The following is an 18,672-nucleotide window of genomic DNA, read 5'->3' on the forward strand; positions in this document are numbered from 1 at the left end:
TAGGCATATCACTTTAAGGCTGGTGGTCTGTTGTGAAGGTTATAGAAATCAGTAACTGTGTGACCGTACCTGTTTTCCAAACAGTGTCAGAGCATAAATTTCTGCTTTGTCACATGTCAATAGATACAAGAAAGCACCTGAATCAGCTGCTGGTCCCTCTGGTAGCATTGCAGGGGAACTGGGGAGGAAGTCTGGGCCGGTAGAGGAGTCTACTGCTCTCTTGCTGGAAGGCGGAAAGACTTCATAGATGAGGTGTTCCCAAAACAGTCTTTTCATCTGATGTGCGGAATACCAGAAGCAAGGAAACCTGGGCTTTTCAGGGCTCCCACCCAGTACCATCAGCTGTCTACAAAGGATGCAGCTTGAGCTGGAGTTAGCTTTGAAATTCACTGACAAGCATATGACTTCTTTTTAAATACTTCATAATAGCCAAAGTCTTGGGAACATGTAAAAACATACAGTAAACCTTAGCCGTTCAAGTTTGACTGGGCTGTTTTGTAGGTCTTAATAAGAAAGTGGTAAGTGAGCGATGAGGGCGGGAATCGTGGGGACTAACTGTCACTTTCTCAATTATAGTGTTCTCTTAAGTGCTGTAAGTGGGGAAGACACTCAAGATCGTACAGATCGGCTGCTTTTGACTCCCTGGGTTAAATTTCTATGGGAATCATACAGACAGTGTTTGGACCTTCTTCGAAACAATTCTAGAGTGGAACGCCTCTACCATGATATTGCACAGCAAGGTAAAATGGAAGCATCAAGTGTAAATTACAGTGTGACTTAGCACATCTGTGTGTGCACACCCCCAGCTGAAAAATTACAAGTTACTTTTGCTTGAATAAAGCTATTGGTGAAAAACACATGAATCTCTCAGGCGTGTGTGCACGCACATAATATTTTAGAACTTCCTGAGGCCCCTTGACTCCAGGATGGCTGGATCTGTAGTTAATATCTACTTGATGCAAGTAGCTTCTTATAACAGATCTTTTAAGAGCAGTTTTATTTTTTCCAGGAGTTTCCTCTAAGAATATTTAGTAGTGTTGTACCGTATTAATCTCGAACTTATTTTCTTAATCACAAGTAGAAGGTACATTTCCCCCATTGTTATCCATTATGGCAAATGTTATCCCCCTAATGAGATATGACATGTAACCAATTTTAGGTGCAATAGCTGACTGGCTGAAATAGTTGTTCTTTCGATCAAAAATTATTGGACTCCATGTCAGAATACCTGGGTGAACTGTTGTTATGGGTTGTGCCGAGGAGAAGGAAAGACGAGAAAGTCAGGGTCGTCCTTCTGGCCTTAATATCTGAGTTTTGAAAGAAGAGAAGTGGGCATATAAAGAATCTCCTTTTGGGCTTTTTTGAGTGGGATTGTGGAAGAAATAATCTAGATTTATCTTCCTCCATTTTCATAACAACATGGATATTTGTATCCTTTGTTGAAAGAAACAACTCCAAGTTACTAGATTTTTTTTCTGTCCCCCAAAATTGTGCATATTGTGGGTGGGCTCCTTTGTTCCTTGGAGGGGTCTTCCTGTCATTCATCCAGTGTTCTCTGCCACACTGATTTTTCTCATCCAGAATCGGTCTCCTGTCTATCACTGGGAGAGAAAGGGATATTTCATCAGTAGTAAGTTAGAGTAGAAGTGTCCCAATGCAGGCACTCTTATTTTATTTTAAAAAGAGGGTGAAGGTAGAAAACTAGAATTTACCCCCTTTTTGTGAATGTTGAAGTAACTTGCCACAGTGGCCTAATCTGAATTTCAGCAGTAAGGGCTTGATGAGAATCTTTTCCTGCTTTTCATAGAACCAGAAACTTTTAGATTCTACCACCCAAACAGTTTTATTGAGAATTATTTTGGACACTTTGTGAAAGGCTGGTACAACATAAAAGCAAGGAAGCTTGTTTTCTGTTAAACATTTTAAAAACAGTCTAATAAAGTGATCTTGTCAGGTTTTTAATTTAGTAAATCTGCAAAAACGCTCAAGATAGTATTATCTGGCAGAGTCTCTGGTTTGTCTCTTGAGAGGCTTTCAGTGGACTTCTCCAAATCAAGAATCTTTAGGCAACTTGATTTTCATATCATGCAGTTTGAAGCTATAGCTAATGTTATAGTTATTTAATAGTTAACATTTAATAGTTAATATTGCTAACATGAACATCATTCAATTTCACAGCTTTTAAGTTCTGCTTGCAGTACACTCGTAAGGCTGAGTTCCGTAAACTCTGCGATAACCTGAGGATGCATTTAGGGCAGATCCAACGCCACCATAACCAAAGTACAGCAATTAACCTCAGTAATCCTGAGAGCCAGTCTATGCACTTGGAGACAAGGCTTGTACAGCTGGACAGTGCTATTAGCATGGAATTGTGGCAGGTATGTATTAAACTTTATGCTTATTAACAGGACCCACAATACTTTACTGCACCAAGATCCATAGACTCTCAGTCCCAAACTGGCGTCAAATTTTGAATCCCGTGGTGTGTACTCCAAGATCTAAAATAACATACAGGGATGCAAAGATGTAGAGTGAAATTTTAATGTGTTGAATTTATAGTGTAGTTATATGTGTATTAAGTATCAAACATCTGATGATCCTGGTGCTGTCTAAAAGCAGAACTTCAAGATAAGCCACTATTTGCAATGGAAAATGAATTTTTATGGGCGTTGATGTAGTTGCCAGACTGCTTGGAGTATAGGTGAAGGAAATCAGTTAGTTGACCCTCCTCATCTCTGAAAATTTGCTTTCTCAAGGGGGAGATCAGGTTTTCTGGAGGCATTCAGCAGGGACCTAAATCTGTGATGGGGTCCCCATTCTCTAACTATTTTCAAGGTCCCAAAATTGTGGAATCTGACCGTCTATGATTTAGATACTAATTTATTTTGTTATTTCTACTCAGTCTTTTTCCTTTAGAGAAATGCCAAAGTCAAAATTACGGTTATTAATGCAAGTTTTGTTAATTTGTTTTACATTAATCTTAAAAATATTATTGCCATTATGTTCCTTTATCAGGTGTAGATTTGTCATGCTTCTAATATAATAAATCTAAGGCAGTTCTGGTCACTATTGATTAGATGGGAGATGGAGAGGACGGCAAATAGAGCTTGTTGAAGAAATTCTGAGGAGACATTTTGTCATTGGAATTTGCCAATTTGTCAATCAAAATGTTTTGCAAAGATTGTTCAATTTTGATGAAGTTCCGATGGAAACCAGGCAGGCTTCTGACAACCTTGTGTGCTTGATTTCTTGTCAGCTCACTCACCTGGCTCCTTTGTATCCTGCCTGGTGGGCAGACAGAGAGAGCTGAGACCCTCGCTGGGAGTCCAGGCTCATTGATCTTTTGTAGCTTTGGGCTTCCAGGGTCTGTGGCTCCAAAGCAGCCCACCAGGCAGACTGCCCCAGATTGGGTTTTTTTTCCCTTTTATAGAGAATTTTGAAATCTTCTAGTTTTGTGCCAAATTGGAATGAAACCAAAACAGAATTCCTTTCGCTGTCCAGCTCTAGCAAATAGTTTTAAAGTATTTGCAATATATGTAATATATGTAAATCATTTTATTAGAAAGGAATGTATTTATTTCTGGGTAACTGATCAAGGTGAAAATTACAGCTAAAGATATATATTCAAATGATAAAGCTGTGTATATTAAATATGCTCCTAAAAGGTTTAGCTTTTAGTTTTCTAATTTTCTTGCAAGTAATATACTGAAAGTAATTCTTTTGTTCATTATTTTAGGAAGCTTTCAAAGCAGTGGAGGATATTCATGGGCTATTCTCCTTGTCTAAGAAACCACCCAAGCCCCAGCTGATGGCAAATTACTATCACAAAGTTTCCACTGTCTTCTGGAAATCAGGAAATGCGCTTTTCCATGCATCCACACTTCACCGACTGTATCACCTGTCAAGAGAAATGCGAAAGAATCTCACACAAGAGGAGATGCAGAGGTGGGGAGAGATGCTTTTCACCTAGCTTCTGGTTTTAATCACTTATGTACAAATACATTCAATTTAGCCTGTAATAAGAAGCAGATGGAATGTTTGTTTGAGCGGGTGGCATCAGATACTGAACAGCTTTGCTTAAAGGGAAAAATAAAGAATGTCCCAATAATAAGGGCAAGAAGGACATTCAACGAACCTTGTAATGAAGGTGAGCATTGGGACCTCCTGGGTGGTGGTACCATATTGGCCACAGACAGAGACCCTGAGCAAATCACCAAACCTCTGTCTTGCCTCCGTTTTCCATTTTGTGAAATGGTGAAATACTTACTTCACATGATTTAATTATTGTTAGTAAAGTGCTCTGAGATCTTTGAATGAAAGATTCTATGTACATTATTAAGGCAGACAATAGAATCTATTCACCTCAGTGCTGAGTGTGACCTTGAAAAGGCTTTTGAGGCATGCTGGTGCACTCAGTGAGCAGCAGTTGGCTATCCAGGGCTGAACTCTGGAGTTTGTAAACCTGTAACGTTCACCTACAAACCCTTGTAAATTAAAAAATGGTGGGAAGGTACAATTTAAGGAAGATGTTTACATTCCACTGAAACATACTTATCTGGGCATTCAGCACATATTTCAGATTTTATTTAATGTCACCTTCTACAGTAACATATTCAAGTTACTTATTTTTTAATTGATTTTTTTAAATTATCAGATCAAATTAATCAATTTTATGGAGATGTCAGTAGCTATTCCACAGCTAAGGGGCTTTGTGATTGTACTGAAAGCAGGACTAAGATGGCTCTGGCTACCATCCCTTTATTGGATATTCTTTAATTTTTTTGTATTTGGAGAGAAGGGTTTTTGTTTTTGTTTTGTTTTGTTTTTAAAGGAAGCTGAGTAATAAAGGGCTGATATCGACTAAGTTATCCCAGCTAGAAATTAAGAAGCACTCAGAATTAGTCTGAACACTGAAATACTAAGATGTCTTGTTCTCTGGTGTTGCTTGTGTTTTGACATGGCGTAGTTTTTGAAAGAATAAATCATTCACCCCTTAGCTCTTACACTGATTGGATGCTTCTGTTTTACAACTGAAATGTGTGTGTAAAAAAAACCAACAAAACACACACACTAAGATTTCTATTTTATAATTCATCTTTTGTGATTATACTTTAATAACAGGATGTCAACCCGAGTCCTTTTGGCTACTTTGTCAATTCCTATAACTCCTGAGCGAACTGATATTGCTCGTCTTCTGGATATGGATGGTATCATCGTTGAAAAGCAGCGACGTCTGGCCACGCTGCTGGGCCTCCAGGCCCCACCTACACGCATCAGTCTTATTAATGACATGGTAAATAACGGTGTTTGAGTGAAAGGTTTTATATTTAAGCTGTAGTTTTCCTCAAAAGCTGCTATAGTTAGATGTGGAGCTGCAATTCAAAATATTCCAGTAAATTTAAAAAGTACATTAAAGTAAAAGAATTCAACATGATCAACTGTAAAGATGTTTATAATTTAACTGTGTAGTAATATACTTTCTTCTCATGTGCTAGAAAGTCAGGCTAAAGTTAGTCCCTCTCTTTGGTCTGTATTTCTTTCTCCATTTGAAAAACAACATGGATAGACTAATCCTAACTCCATGTCTTTGTACCCAGTGAAATTTAATGTTCCAATATAGTGATAAATATTGTCCATTTTGTGACAAAAGCAAATCAGAAGCCTGCTGTGAATGATCCTGCAATGGCTTTGGAGGGGTTGGAGACCAGGAACTTTGATTTTTTTCTTTTGACTTACCATATTGAAATTGGAGGGTAGTTAATTAGATTAGATGTTTTAATATTATATTTTTCAATGTGTATCAAGGTAAGATTGGTACATTAAGATGAATGAAGGTTTATAAGGACCTAGGCGGTTAGGAAAACTTCCCCTTGTTTGATTTGAGAGAAGGTTAGTGAGATACAAATTGTCTTCTGGTGATACTTTCCAAGTCTTCATGAAAAAAATACCTTTCCTTGAAGTCAGTTACATGCATTGAAAACTGAACTCTTGTTACCTCTCACAATTTAAGCGTTATTGTTTTTGCATCAAGCAATTTTTTTTGCCACTTTTAATTTTAGAACTTTGGGAATTTACCAATAAACTGTAATATGTACATCTGTAGTTCAGATCCACTCATAAATATACTCATGCAGGGACTGTTTTCATTTGTGTCTCGGAAGTGCCTAATATGCTGTGCACGCTAACACAATCAAAATACTTTTCATAGACTACATTTTTTTGTTTTTCTCTCTTCTGACATTTGCAGCTGAAAACTACATTCCACAAATTCTGTGCTCTAATTTAAATAATGTCTCATATGTTTGATTAATCAAAATGTTTTTAATTAAAACATAATGAATTAAGCATTTCATTAGCTGCATGTTTAATTTCTTAGGTACAAAATTGCTGAGTGTAATTATTACAATATTGAGTTATTGTTATCCTAAGCAAATATTTTTTTTCTTCCATTATGTTGACTTTAGGTGAGGTTCAATGTAGTGCAGCATGTTGTTCCGGAGGTGAAGGAACTTTACAATTGGCTTGAAGTAGATTTCCACCCGCTAAAGCTATGTGATCGTGTAACCAAGGTGAGTCGTGTAGGAGTATTTAGAGAAACATGAGTCTGGGCAGATATTAGCAGTTAGCGAAGTTGGATTTTCAGGTCTTTGGGTCAGGGACTTCATTTGGCCCGTTTTCATTATTGCTGTGTGTTTACATGATACACTGCTGTGTATGCCTGTGTTGCTATATAAATAGCATATAAAGTTGTTTTCAAAAGCATTTTTAACCTGCCATATCCGTTGGCACCACTTAAAGTGCTTCTACAAGGAGACATAGTTTTGGGAGCAACCTTGAAATTCTAGCTCTCTGGGCTGATGAAGGTGATATTGGGGATGCAGTTGAGCTAAGCTTTTGGTAGTTGACGCATCCTCAGTCTCACCCTCTTCTGGAAAGCTACCGAAATGATTGTATGGGAGAGGGAAAAACTGCAAAAAGCATCTGCATTTACCTTTAGGTGGAGTTCAAGCCACAGTGAGAGTAAAATAAGCACTGTAAATTTGGTCCACAGAATTTTTCTAAATTCCACAACTGGTGAAGCACATTATATTGTCTTTGTGTCTGTAAGAACAGGAATATTTGATGTGCTAAGAAACAGTGAAGGTAAATTCACAATGTGGTTAATATGGCCAGTGCTGTCAGTCCTTTCTACAAAATCTAGATATCCATTGTGTAAAAAACAGTAGTGTGTTTATCAAAAGATTTGCATCAGTAATAAATTTATAATTAGGCAGTGCTTTGCTTCATGAATTCTAAAGTGGAGTTATTTTGGAGAGTTCGTTTAACTTGAAATTTGAAGAGTATTTTGGGGCTCTTAGATGAAATAGATATTGTAACTTTCTGGGCATTGTGACAGGTTCTAAACTGGGTGAGAGATCAAGTTGAAAAGGAACCTGAATTGCAGCTGTATGTCCCACATCTGCAAAACAACACCATCCTTCGTCTTCTGCAGCAGGTATGATTATAAAAAAAAAAAAAAATTGAATGTGTACAGAGGTGTCTGAGTTTGAGAATGATTCGGAAGATTCTGAAGCCAAAAACCTAACATTTTATTTTATGTCCTAAGTAAAAATTTGCCATTGAATGTAGTGTTCTTCGTATGACTTTGAGACCGTCTTTTCCCCCCAATCTATATAACACATCCTTCCTGTCTTATACTGCTTTGTTAAACACAACTCAGCTGCTATCTGTTTTAAATAATAGCTGTATACACTGGTGTAGGATTTTATCTAGACTTATTTGTTCCTTTATTTAGCTTTTCAGTCTTGTCTTATGTCTGTTCAATCCTTTGTTTCCTTGTAGTTAATTTGAAAAAGGCTTATTTTGTCAAATGCACATTTCATTGACCTGAACCCATTGCAGTGGTGAGCAGTGTTATTTCTGATGTGCCAGACAACAGCTGAAGGTTAATTAGCAGCGTTGCTGTATATAGTTACTGCTGCCAGTCTCCTTCAGACAAAGAACCTAGTCAGGAAAGTCACTTGATCTTAGATTAAGATTAAATAAAATGTTGGAAGAAAATGTTGAAGTGTTGGTAAAATTTGAATAATAATTAAACACATCTTGGTTAACCTGTTGCCCAACTGTCAGTTAATCAGGCTAACTTTACAGCATGTGCAACAGTTTTAGCTTCTGTTAACCTGATTTTTAATGGGAAGAAAACTGAATATTCATATATTGTGCAGGTGGCGCAGATTTATCAGACCATCGACTTTTCTCGTTTAACTACCTTGGTTCCTTTTGTTGATGCTTTCCAATTAGAACGTGCTATTGTCGATGCAGCCAGACATTGTGACTTGCAAGTAAGTGCCATAAAAAGACTACTGTAAAAGTGTAAGTGTGTGTGTGTGTGTATTTATATTTATAGCTTCCCAATATCTGGCCAAACTCCGGGGTCAGGTAAAAAGTAGCGGGTTGACACTCAACCCAGATAATGCAGAGTTGATGCTGATAAACAGGGAAGGAACAAATTGAGGATGTGATCTCTTTTTGATATGTTAATTTGTTAATGTTTTTATGTTCTTAAATTGTGTAGCCCACCTGCAGTAGTGAAGAGGAGTTCAGTATGTAAATACAATAAATTTCAGCGAAACTTATTTGTGACTGCCCAAGGGATCAGCAAAAACAGATTGTCTAATACAGGATGTCCTTAACCAAAAGTCTAACAAAACAGTACTGGAAACTTTGGGCACGCTCCAAAGTAATCACTTAGGACCACTTCCAAAAAGCTACTTGGTGCACACTTTGTCCAGCTGTAGGCATGATATAAAACAGCAAACGGCTTGAGACATTTTAACTTCTGCTGTAGATAAGATGTATTGCCAGTGGAAGTCAAGTATATACTTAAAAGGAACAGGAGTACTTGTGGCACCTTAGAGACTAACAAATTTATTTGAGCATAAGTTTTCATGGGCTACAGCCCACTTCATCAGCTGTAGCCCATGAAAGCTTATGCTCAAATAAATTTGTTAGTCTCTAAGGTGCCACAAGTACTCCTGTTCTTTTTGCGGATACAGACTAACACGGCTGGTACTCTGAAACCCGAAGTGTATACTTATGTATTAAACATTAACCTGAGCTGTAGCCTACACTACCATATTTTTGCATATGATCATGAAGAAACAAACTGTTCTTATTTCAGAGCACTTCACATCTGTTCATTTGATTTAGGGAAGACGTTGAGTCTAGTTAGTACCTATAATAAAATACTTGCATTTGAAGGCCTCATTGAAGTCACTGGCAAAGCTTCTAGTGGCTACGTTGGGATCAGGCTTTCACTCTTGGTGTCTACTGCCAAGTTTAAGTGGAATGAAGTAGAGCAAGTTATCTGTCACTAATGAAAGGGCAGTAGCAAGAACTATTCATGTAGTTGGTTTTCACCTCATGCAGTGTTCCTTACATAGAATCATTGAATGACTCTGTCTTAGAGCCATGCTTCCGTACTTGTCTTTATTCAGACTTTGGAGAGTCACTTCTTTATGGGGGTGAGCTTTTTTACAAGCCATTTTGTTCCGTTGAATATAAGCCAGATGTAGCAAAAGTTTTGTTCTTTAATTGTTCAAACGTCATTTCCAATATCTAGAACAGTTGTTTTTTAAAAAGTAATTTACGCTTAGAGCTTGTCTGCATGCTGAAGTTGCACCATTTTTTAACTTTACTTGGTTTAAAACAAATTTAGTTAAACTTGTGCAAACCCCTTTGTGGACAAACTTCTGTTTAAAATTGGTTACATTGTTTCACCTTGCACCTGTAAATTTAAGCCAAATTTAAACCTGTTTAAGAAGGGTCACATGCATTTGCATCACATTAACTCAGTAAGTTTAAAATCACACGACCAGTGAAATTGGTGCATCTTTGTGTGTTGACCTGGCCTCGGAGGCACAGTCAACTTAAAATCACACTTCCGACAATTAAGTGGTTATCTATGGCAGTAGAATTGTATTTACCTGTTACGAGTACCGCTTAAGTTACTATAGCTGAAAGAAATAATTATTTTTTCAGTTTATTTTGTATATTTGATAGTATTTTGTGTGTCGTCAATTTTACTGTTTCCTGTGTGTTGTCATTTGCCCAGCTATGGGTCACTGACACAACAATGAAGAGAGAGACATTATTTAAATATAATAATTAAAAAAAAAGATTTTTTTAAAACCACGAGGAAGCACAGGTCACTACTTTTAACTCAGTTTTTGAAACTGTCTATATTTCAAATTGATGTCTCATTTTAAATATTCAGTGGTGCCCTAATCCTAATCTTCTGAATCTTTTTTCAATGTATTTTGTAAAGGTTCGCCTTGATCATACGTCTCGAACGCTGAGCTTTGGATCAGATTTAAATTATTCAACTCGGGAAGATGCCCCGCTTGGCCCTCAGCTGCAAAGTATGCCTTCTGAGCAAATTAGAAATCAGCTGACTGCTATGTCCTCTGCTCTCGCTAAGGCTCTTGAAGTCATTAAACCGCCAAACATAGTGGTAAGTATTTTTAAGTTTTTGAAATTTTTGTTAAAAAAAAAAAAAAAATCTCAATATTCCATGAAGTGAATTGTCTCTGTCTGTTGTACTGTTTCTGTTCAACCTTTTCTTGCCTAGTCAAATGCACATTTCATTGACCTGCTCTCATTGCATTGCTGAGCAGTGTTATTTCTGATGTGCTAAACAAACAGGTGAAGGTTAATTAGCAGCATGACTGTATGTAGTTACTGTTGCCAGTCCCCTTCAGACAAAACCACTGATCAGGAAGGTCAGTGTGTACAAATTTAATGTAGTAGTAAAATGATTATTAGTAGCAGATGGCTAAATGTGTCTTAACATCCTTCTGCCCTCTCAGTTAATGTACCCCACCCTTCTAATTCCACTAGCTTTTTTGGATTAGTCAGATATACTTGTTTTGAAGCTGTCGGTGTCTTTGTAAATATTAATAGTTTGATTTTCTTTCCTATGGCACAGGAAAACCATTTAATTGTCTATAGGTAGTTAAATAAATTAATGGGCACTGCTAGGGTTTCAGTGGCCCAAAGCTTGGTTGTTGCATTTTTTTGCAGTAATATGTTGCTCCATCTTTCTCTATTTTATTGATATTATTACTATTCTAGAGGATTATGCCAACTGTTGGTTTTTAATACCCTCAAGTTGTAATGATGAGCTGTATTCGTGTACTTTTGAATTAAGTAAAAACATAAGCTAATAAAGTGATATTTTGTCAGTTTTATGTTTTGTAAATTTCAGAATTTAAGGAATAAGTGGTTTGTCAGATTGAATTAAATTATTGGCCCGTCTGGTAATGTCTTCCTCTGGCAGTAGTAAGTTATTGACACTTCTGAGGGAAGACAAAAATTCCATGATGCATCCAACCAGTTAGTATGTGGCCATGTAATTAAAGACTATCACCATGTATGCATATGAGAGGGTGGAATTAGGATTGCCTGGGCAACCTTTATTCTGTGGCATATCCTTGCTTCTGAGTGCTTGATTTTACAACCTTAACATTCTTTTACTTTTTTTGGCATATAATTAAAGATATAGGATCCTGATTTATCTCCTCTTCCTAGAGGACTTTGTCATGTAAAGGACCTGGAATGTGACCTCATAGCTGAAGCTAGAAACCTGAGGTAAAGGTTTCCCTGCCTTAAAACCAACTCCCCCTCAGTTGAGGCTGATAGTTGCATGTTGGATTTCAACCTCCATCTGTGATGTCACTCTTCAGGTTCTCCAGGAAAAATTGGTGTTTCAGAGCCTGATCTTTCAAATACTTTTTTTGGTGGAGCGAGATCTTTGAGTTAATCTTTACCTATCATAAAGAAACAAAAAAGGGCAAACTTTTTTTTGTTTTGCAGATGCATTTTGAGAGTGGACATTTAGAATCATAAAAATATAGTGATGGAAGGGACCTCAAGAGGTCAGCTAGTCCAGCCCTCTGCACTGAGGCAGGACCTAGTATACCTAGACTAGCCCCGAAAGGTGTTTGTCCAGCCTGTTCTTAAAAAGCTTCAGTGAAGGGGATTCCACATTGGAATGCTTCCATGTTCCAGTGCTTAACTATCTTTATAGGCAGAAAGTTTCTCCTAATATCTAATGTAAATCTCGCTGCAGATTAAGCTTTCATCTTCAGTGGACATGGAGAACAATTGATCACCATCCTCTTTATACCAGTCCCTTACCATCTTTTAAGACTTATCAGTCTCTTTTTTACCTTCTTTTCTCAAGACTAAACATGCCCATTTTTTTTAACCCATCTTTATAGGTTGTTTTTTAAACCTTTTACAATTTTTTATTGCTGTCATCTGGACTCTCTCTAATTTGTCTACATCTTTCCTAAAGTGTGGTGCCCAAAACTGGACACACTACTCTAGCTGAGGCCTCACCAGTAGGGACAGTTACCTCTTGTATCTTTCATACGACACTCCTGTTAATAGAACAGCAGTACTTGTGGCACCTTAGAGACTAACAAATTTATTAGAGCATAAGCTTTCATGGACTACAGCCCACTTCTTCTCCTGTTAATAATACACTCCAGAATATTAGCTTTTTTTGCAACTGTATCACATTGCTGAATCATATTCAATTTGATCCACTGTAACCCAAGATCTTCTTTAGTAGGACTAGTGCTTAGCTGGTTTTCCCTATTTTTTAGTTGTCCATTTGATTTTTCCCTTCCCAAGTGTAGTATTTTGCACTTGTCTTTGTGGAATTTCCTCTTGTTGGTTTTAGACCAATTCTCTAATTTTGGAGGTTGTTTTGATTTCTAACCCTGTTCTTCAAAGTACTTGCAGCCCCTCTCACCTTGGTGTCATCTGCAGATTTTATGAGCACAAACTGTACTCTATTATCTAAGTAATTAATGAAAATATTGAATACTACTGGCCCAGGACAGACCCTTGCAGAACCTCACTAGATAATTCCCCGCCTTCCCCTCCCCCCCAGTTTTACTGCAAACTACTGATAACTACTCTTTGAGTACTGTCTTTCATCAAGTGTTGTACCCACCTTATTGTAATTTCTTCTAGACCGTTTCCCCAGTTTGCTTCTCAGTACGTAAAGTACCAATATGTATTGAGTGACACTAAGTCATCTTTAGATTTTTACGTTGTGTTCGGAGTAATCATTTTGTACATGCAGTGTTTGTCTTGAGTTGACTTATAGATAAATTATTTAGAGGTGACTACCTGCATGATTAAGCACTACTATTGATTGTCATAATGGCTGTTAGCAAAGCCTTCGTAGGGCTGGGTCCAAAGCCTAGTTAAGTAAATAGGGTTCTTCCCAATGATTTCAGAGGGCATTGAATTGGGCCTTCTAACTTTAAATTCTTAGTAGCCTTTGGTAACTGTTTTATTGTACAGCAGGGGAAAAATAGAACCCTACAGGGTTAATTTCTGAAAGATATTTAACACATTTTTTGTTTCCATGTTTGTACTATTGATGTGTTTAGACTTACTAAATGTTCACATTCAACGTGTTTGACTTTACAAGTGTTTAGTGAAAATGCCAATTATTTTTTAGGTGATAAGTTTGGAAATCGCACTAGATTTGAGATTGGCTTTTACATTTTATTCTTTAAATTGCCGTTCGTTGTTAGATACAGCTTGATCAACATGTAATGGTGTCTAGTAGATATTATGGTTGTACACAATACTTGAGGCCATGCTCATATATATTTTGATATATAATTATTCACCGTGTTTGACCCAAATATAGGCACATTACACAGTCAGTATTTTTAAAGAGACCCAACTATTATGACCCACTAGCTAGACCCATATTTATATAGTGGAGGTTAAAATAACTTTTCAATTATAATAGTGTTTAATGTGTACTTTTATTTTTAGCAGTCTCAAAAGGTTGCCAATATTTATCAAATAATAAACGTTCCCTCCATAGGGACAGAAGTCCTTTAACAATGTGTACAAGTTACAGTATTACTCCCTTTTTTAGAGTAATCTTAATATTTCAACCACAATTTATCAAGAATTTCCATCTATATAAGTATAATATAAGCAATAACACAGTATTCCAGGGTGTATGTTCTGATTTTAAAATCAAACCCCTTTTGTGGTTACAGTTGCAAGCTGTAAACCAAGTAGGCTTTTTTTTATGTTACTTCCAGAACTTTGCTACTATATCAACACACTCTGTAACTGTGTCAAATTCACTACAATGCATATGGGTGACATTTTGTAAGTTCTCGTTAAGCCTTTCCTCCCTCCCCACTTTCTTCCCCTTACTCCTGTTGCCTTCTCCCCCATTAGCAGCACTTATAAGTGGCTTCAAAGAAATCTGTTAGTCTTTAAAATGCCACCGGACTCCTCGTTTTCAAATAAATGTACATGCTGCTTCTCTTTGTTCTCTTTGTAAAACTCTGCAGTGGCTGATTAGCTAAGGTGTGGTGATGGGAAATGGGCGGTGAGTAAAGAAAAAATGGCAGAAGATATTTAAAAGGACACAGTCTATGTGAAACCTAGTTATTTTTTTATAAATGAATTTAAAATAGTCTCAGATACTGCACTTGCTTCTGAGTCATCTTGTCAGTTTTTGTGATCCTACAACTTTCTCTCCCCTGTTGCTGTATAAAAGATCCATAGAAACATGGAAAACCGATTAATGATTGTACAAGTGAAACTGGCTATACATAAAGTGCTATTTAGTGCATAAAAACAAACTTAAAGTGTTTTTTTCATCTCTCAGTTGTAGAATTAGAACTATTATTGTTACAGTGGTATGTAAAATATTTTCAGACCAAATTGATTTTTTTTAAGGAAGTTCAAAAATTTCATACCTAGGACACACTTCATAGAGTGTTGATCTGATACTATGGAATGCTTAACATGTTTAACTTTTGTGCATGTGAGTATTCCCTTTGAGACTACTACTTGTATATGTTTACAGGATTGGGAACCATGATTTCAGTTTCAGTAAAGTTTTTCATGCAGTTGCCAAATATAGGAAATAAGATGACTTTGAGTTGTCTGTTTTATAATGTTTCACTTTCTCATGACTTGGGAATTTTAAAGGGATGCCAACCAATTTTCTGTCTTGTTCTTAATTTGCATTCAGCAAGAGAAGGAAGAACAACATCAGTTAGCTGTCACTGCTTACTTAAAAAATTCAAGGAAAGAGCATCAGCGTATCCTTGCTCGTCGTCAAACTATAGAGGAGAGAAAGGAGCGTCTTGAAAGTCTAAACATTCAGCGTGAGAAAGAAGAGTTGGAACAGCGTGAAGCTGAACTTCAAAAAGTTCGTAAAGCTGAAGAAGAGAGACTGCGCCAGGAGGCAAAAGAGAGAGAGAAGGAGCGTATTCTGCAAGAACATGAGCAAATCAAAAAGAAAACTGTTCGTGAACGCTTGGAGCAGATTAAGAAGACTGAACTGGGAGCCAAGGCATTCAAAGATATTGATATTGAGGTAAGCAACTTATTACTGGAATATTGAATTTATTCTAGATTCTTGTACTGTTATTCAGCTGCCTAAATTTCATGTTCTCCACCTGTTTTGTTTTTATGTCAGTAAGACATTCCTAAAAATATCAGACTACCAATTTGGACAATTTAAATATTTGATCAGTCATTGGGATAGAAGCTATTTACATGTAGGAAAGAAGTCCAGCCATTTGAGAGGGGACTGACGATTTCTACCATCTAGATACCTACCTAGTAATAAAACATGAAATAGACATCCAAATTGTACCGGTGACAACGGGACTATATCTTAGTTAGAATTCAGATAAAAATCCATGAGATGTCTTCAAAGTAGAATGCAGGTTACACAACAGACACTATCAGGAGCCTAAAAATGTTCAGAAAGTCAACTAGTTTGAAAGTTAAATGAGAAATTGCAAAAAAAACTAAAGTAAACATAGGAAACTGCATTCATGCCAGGAAACAACTATTTGCTTTCTGTACTGTTTATTAACTTTAATATCTGATTGTAGGATCTTGAAGAATTGGACCCTGACTTCATCATGGCTAAACAGGTTGAACAGCTGGAGAAAGAAAAGAAGGAACTCCAAGAACGTCTGAAGAATCAGGAAAAGAAGGTATCTAAAGCAATAAGAGTATGGGTATGGCTATATAGACATTTATACAGGTTTTGTTAAACCATTGTGAACCCGTGTGGATACACTTTTATACTGATTCTAAAACAATATCAGCTTACCTTGCTGCTGTAGAGATACAGGAGCAAGCTGAATTCATACAAGCCACACTTTAATTGATCTGAGTCTCTACACACAAATCTGCACCAATTTAACTAAATTGGTTTAAAATCACACCTTGGATTAAACTGGTGCAACTTTGCATGTTTCAAAGACTAATATGCTGGGAATACTGAGGCAGCGAATATATTGGGTGAAGTAGAAATATTTTTTTAGCATACCAGATTTGGTCTTTATTTTATACATTATAGGTATAATACATTTGGTTTTCTATATTTAGATTGACTATTTTGAAAGAGCAAAGCGCTTGGAAGAAATTCCTCTGATAAAGACTGCCTATGAAGAACAAAGAGTCCGAGATATGGACCTGTGGGAACAGCAAGAAGAAGAAAGGGTAAGGATATTTTGATTTCATATAGCAGCCTCATTTGGTGCTTGATATAAAAACTAGGTCTGTGCCATATGTATGCTTTCCCTTGTCCAGCTCAATCCAAGAAGAGGCGATGTGATTTAGTTCATAGGGGATTATTTCAGTTTCTCATTATTTTCTTTCCCACTCATGGATAGCAATGTCTTTTGTGTCAGTCCAGCTAGAGAAAGAGGCAGCTGTCTGATAAGCTGCCTCTGGTTGTGGGCTCTGAGGGTTAAACAACCTCAGGGGATTGTGTTATAAAGACAAATATTATGTAATTTTTAAAAATTGTTAATATTTTTACTTTTGCATATTTGTAGATCACCACAATGCAGCTGGAACGCGAAAAAGCCTTGGAGCATAAGAACAGGATGTCAAGGATGTTGGAGGATAAAGACTTATTTGTATCTAGGCTCAAGGCAGCACGACAATCCATTTATCAGGTAAACATCATGTGTTCTTGTTGGAAAAACATTTCTATAAAGTAAGGACTTAATTTGTGAGTTCAGTGTTCCACTTGAAAAATACAAATGAATTAACAAATAGAGCTAGACAAGATAATGTCTGTTTAAATTACAAAGATGTTGCCCTGCTATTTTTCTGAAACTCTGGGGGGAAAACCCTTTCTGACAGTCTAGAAGAATTCAAATTTAGACAGTTGACCCTTTGAAAGACAAACAGTGATGACCACAATGTGACATTGAGCCACAGAATAATTTTGTAATTCCAGAGAGCCCTCATTCTTTCATTGAGAGTTGCATTAATGAAGTGTGCATGGGAGTGGAGATGTCCACTTGATGATCTGGCAGACCCTGTCACTTTCCAGGCACTGTCATTTAAAATTGCTGTGGCATCTACCACGGTTGCTTACATGGAAAAGTAATTATTAAAACATTAGATGTATTTTAGCTGCCTTTCAATGTGGTTTAGCAGATGGAAATGAGCGAGAGACAGCAGCATGTGACCAGTCAGCTCTTCTAGACCACAAATAATCCACAGACCACAATTTGGAGTTGCTCGTCTGGTTAGAGTAATCTCGAAAATCTTTCTAATCTAAAGAACAGATTTAAATTAACACAATTCTTGTGTTTCAGTTCTGTCTTTTTAGTTGATTCAGCAGATCACTTATATGTTACAGAGGTATCTCTGGTATTTTAGATGTGAGACTAGGTTCCTGACCTGAACAGGTCATATCTAAATTAGATACATGAAAGGGGAGAAGAGATGCAATAGAAATTGTGTGACTTAGTTTCCTGTTCTAGCACTTTGAAATTTCTCTGAATTTCTCTGCAGTGTATTGGAGATTTAGCAGTTTTCCTCCCATAAATATTATGGAATTTAGAAGGGAAAATTATGATCTTAAAAATAGCAAAGTCCTGTGGCACCTTATAGACTAACAGACATATAGGAGCATGAGCTTTCGTGGGTGAATACCCGAAGAAGTAGGTATTCACCCACGAAAGCTCATGCTCCTATACGTCTGTTAGTCTATAAGGTGCCACAGGACTCTCTGCTACTTTTACAGATCCAGACTAACACGGCTACTGATACTTGATCTTAAAAATGTATCTATTGTCTTTAGGGGTTACCTCTACAGAGTTTTTTTTTCCTGAGATTTTTAGGGATATGAGAAACTGTCAAAATCAATATTCCTCAAAAGTAGGAATTTAAATTATCTTGTTATAATAACTGTTAAAGAGGGAAGAGGTTTTAGCAGCTTTCTGGTAGCTATGTGCGACTCTTTCTGTGGCACCACCTGTGATTTCTGAGAGATTGGGCATCTGTTTATCATACTTGGGTTTCTGAGGAAACAAAGCACTAGCATTGTGGATGCTGATTCCATTTCTCAGAGGTAGACATTGCATCCCTTTATTCTTAACTTCCCAGAAGGGGGTTGGCAGGAGGAAAGTTTAACAATCACCCTGTAAAATGGCCAGTGGATGGGAAGATGACTACTGCAAAATTTGTTGACATGACTATTTCGTAGTTCTTTGCACCTTTGTTCAGTGACCTAAATAACACTCCAGCTGTTGGATTGAGTTCTGAAGGTTTTACTTGTACTCTTGCTATTTT

At 37.0% G+C, this 18,672-nt stretch overlaps 1 protein-coding gene and 2 non-coding genes across 6 annotated transcripts in view; all 3 read left to right on the forward strand.

Moving 5' to 3' along the window:
- EIF3A (eukaryotic translation initiation factor 3 subunit A) overlaps nucleotides 1–18,672 on the forward strand; it is a 49,161-nt gene that overhangs the window by 13,385 nt on the left and 17,104 nt on the right. For all 4 annotated transcript variants that reach the window (XM_034777893.1, XM_034777894.1, XM_034777896.1 and 1 more), the window contains exons 4-15: nucleotides 577–740; nucleotides 2,179–2,378; nucleotides 3,737–3,945; nucleotides 5,122–5,293; nucleotides 6,465–6,569; nucleotides 7,397–7,495; nucleotides 8,226–8,342; nucleotides 10,328–10,513; nucleotides 15,092–15,439; nucleotides 15,966–16,070; nucleotides 16,468–16,581; nucleotides 16,920–17,042. In XM_034777893.1, the coding sequence (XP_034633784.1) occupies nucleotides 577–740; nucleotides 2,179–2,378; nucleotides 3,737–3,945; nucleotides 5,122–5,293; nucleotides 6,465–6,569; nucleotides 7,397–7,495; nucleotides 8,226–8,342; nucleotides 10,328–10,513; nucleotides 15,092–15,439; nucleotides 15,966–16,070; nucleotides 16,468–16,581; nucleotides 16,920–17,042 (1,942 nt within the window). The remainder of the gene's footprint in view (nucleotides 1–576; nucleotides 741–2,178; nucleotides 2,379–3,736; nucleotides 3,946–5,121; nucleotides 5,294–6,464; nucleotides 6,570–7,396; nucleotides 7,496–8,225; nucleotides 8,343–10,327; nucleotides 10,514–15,091; nucleotides 15,440–15,965; nucleotides 16,071–16,467; nucleotides 16,582–16,919; nucleotides 17,043–18,672) is intronic.
- LOC117881131 lies at nucleotides 7,871–8,001 on the forward strand. Its single transcript, XR_004646705.1, has one exon. It is a non-coding gene; the product is annotated as a small nucleolar RNA SNORA19 (small nucleolar RNA).
- Nucleotides 10,635–10,766, forward strand: LOC117881130. The gene has a single exon (XR_004646704.1). It is a non-coding gene; the product is annotated as a small nucleolar RNA SNORA19 (small nucleolar RNA).

This window comes from Trachemys scripta, chromosome 7 (genome assembly GCF_013100865.1).
Source record: "Trachemys scripta elegans isolate TJP31775 chromosome 7, CAS_Tse_1.0, whole genome shotgun sequence".
Classification (NCBI taxonomy): domain Eukaryota; kingdom Metazoa; phylum Chordata; order Testudines; family Emydidae; genus Trachemys; species Trachemys scripta.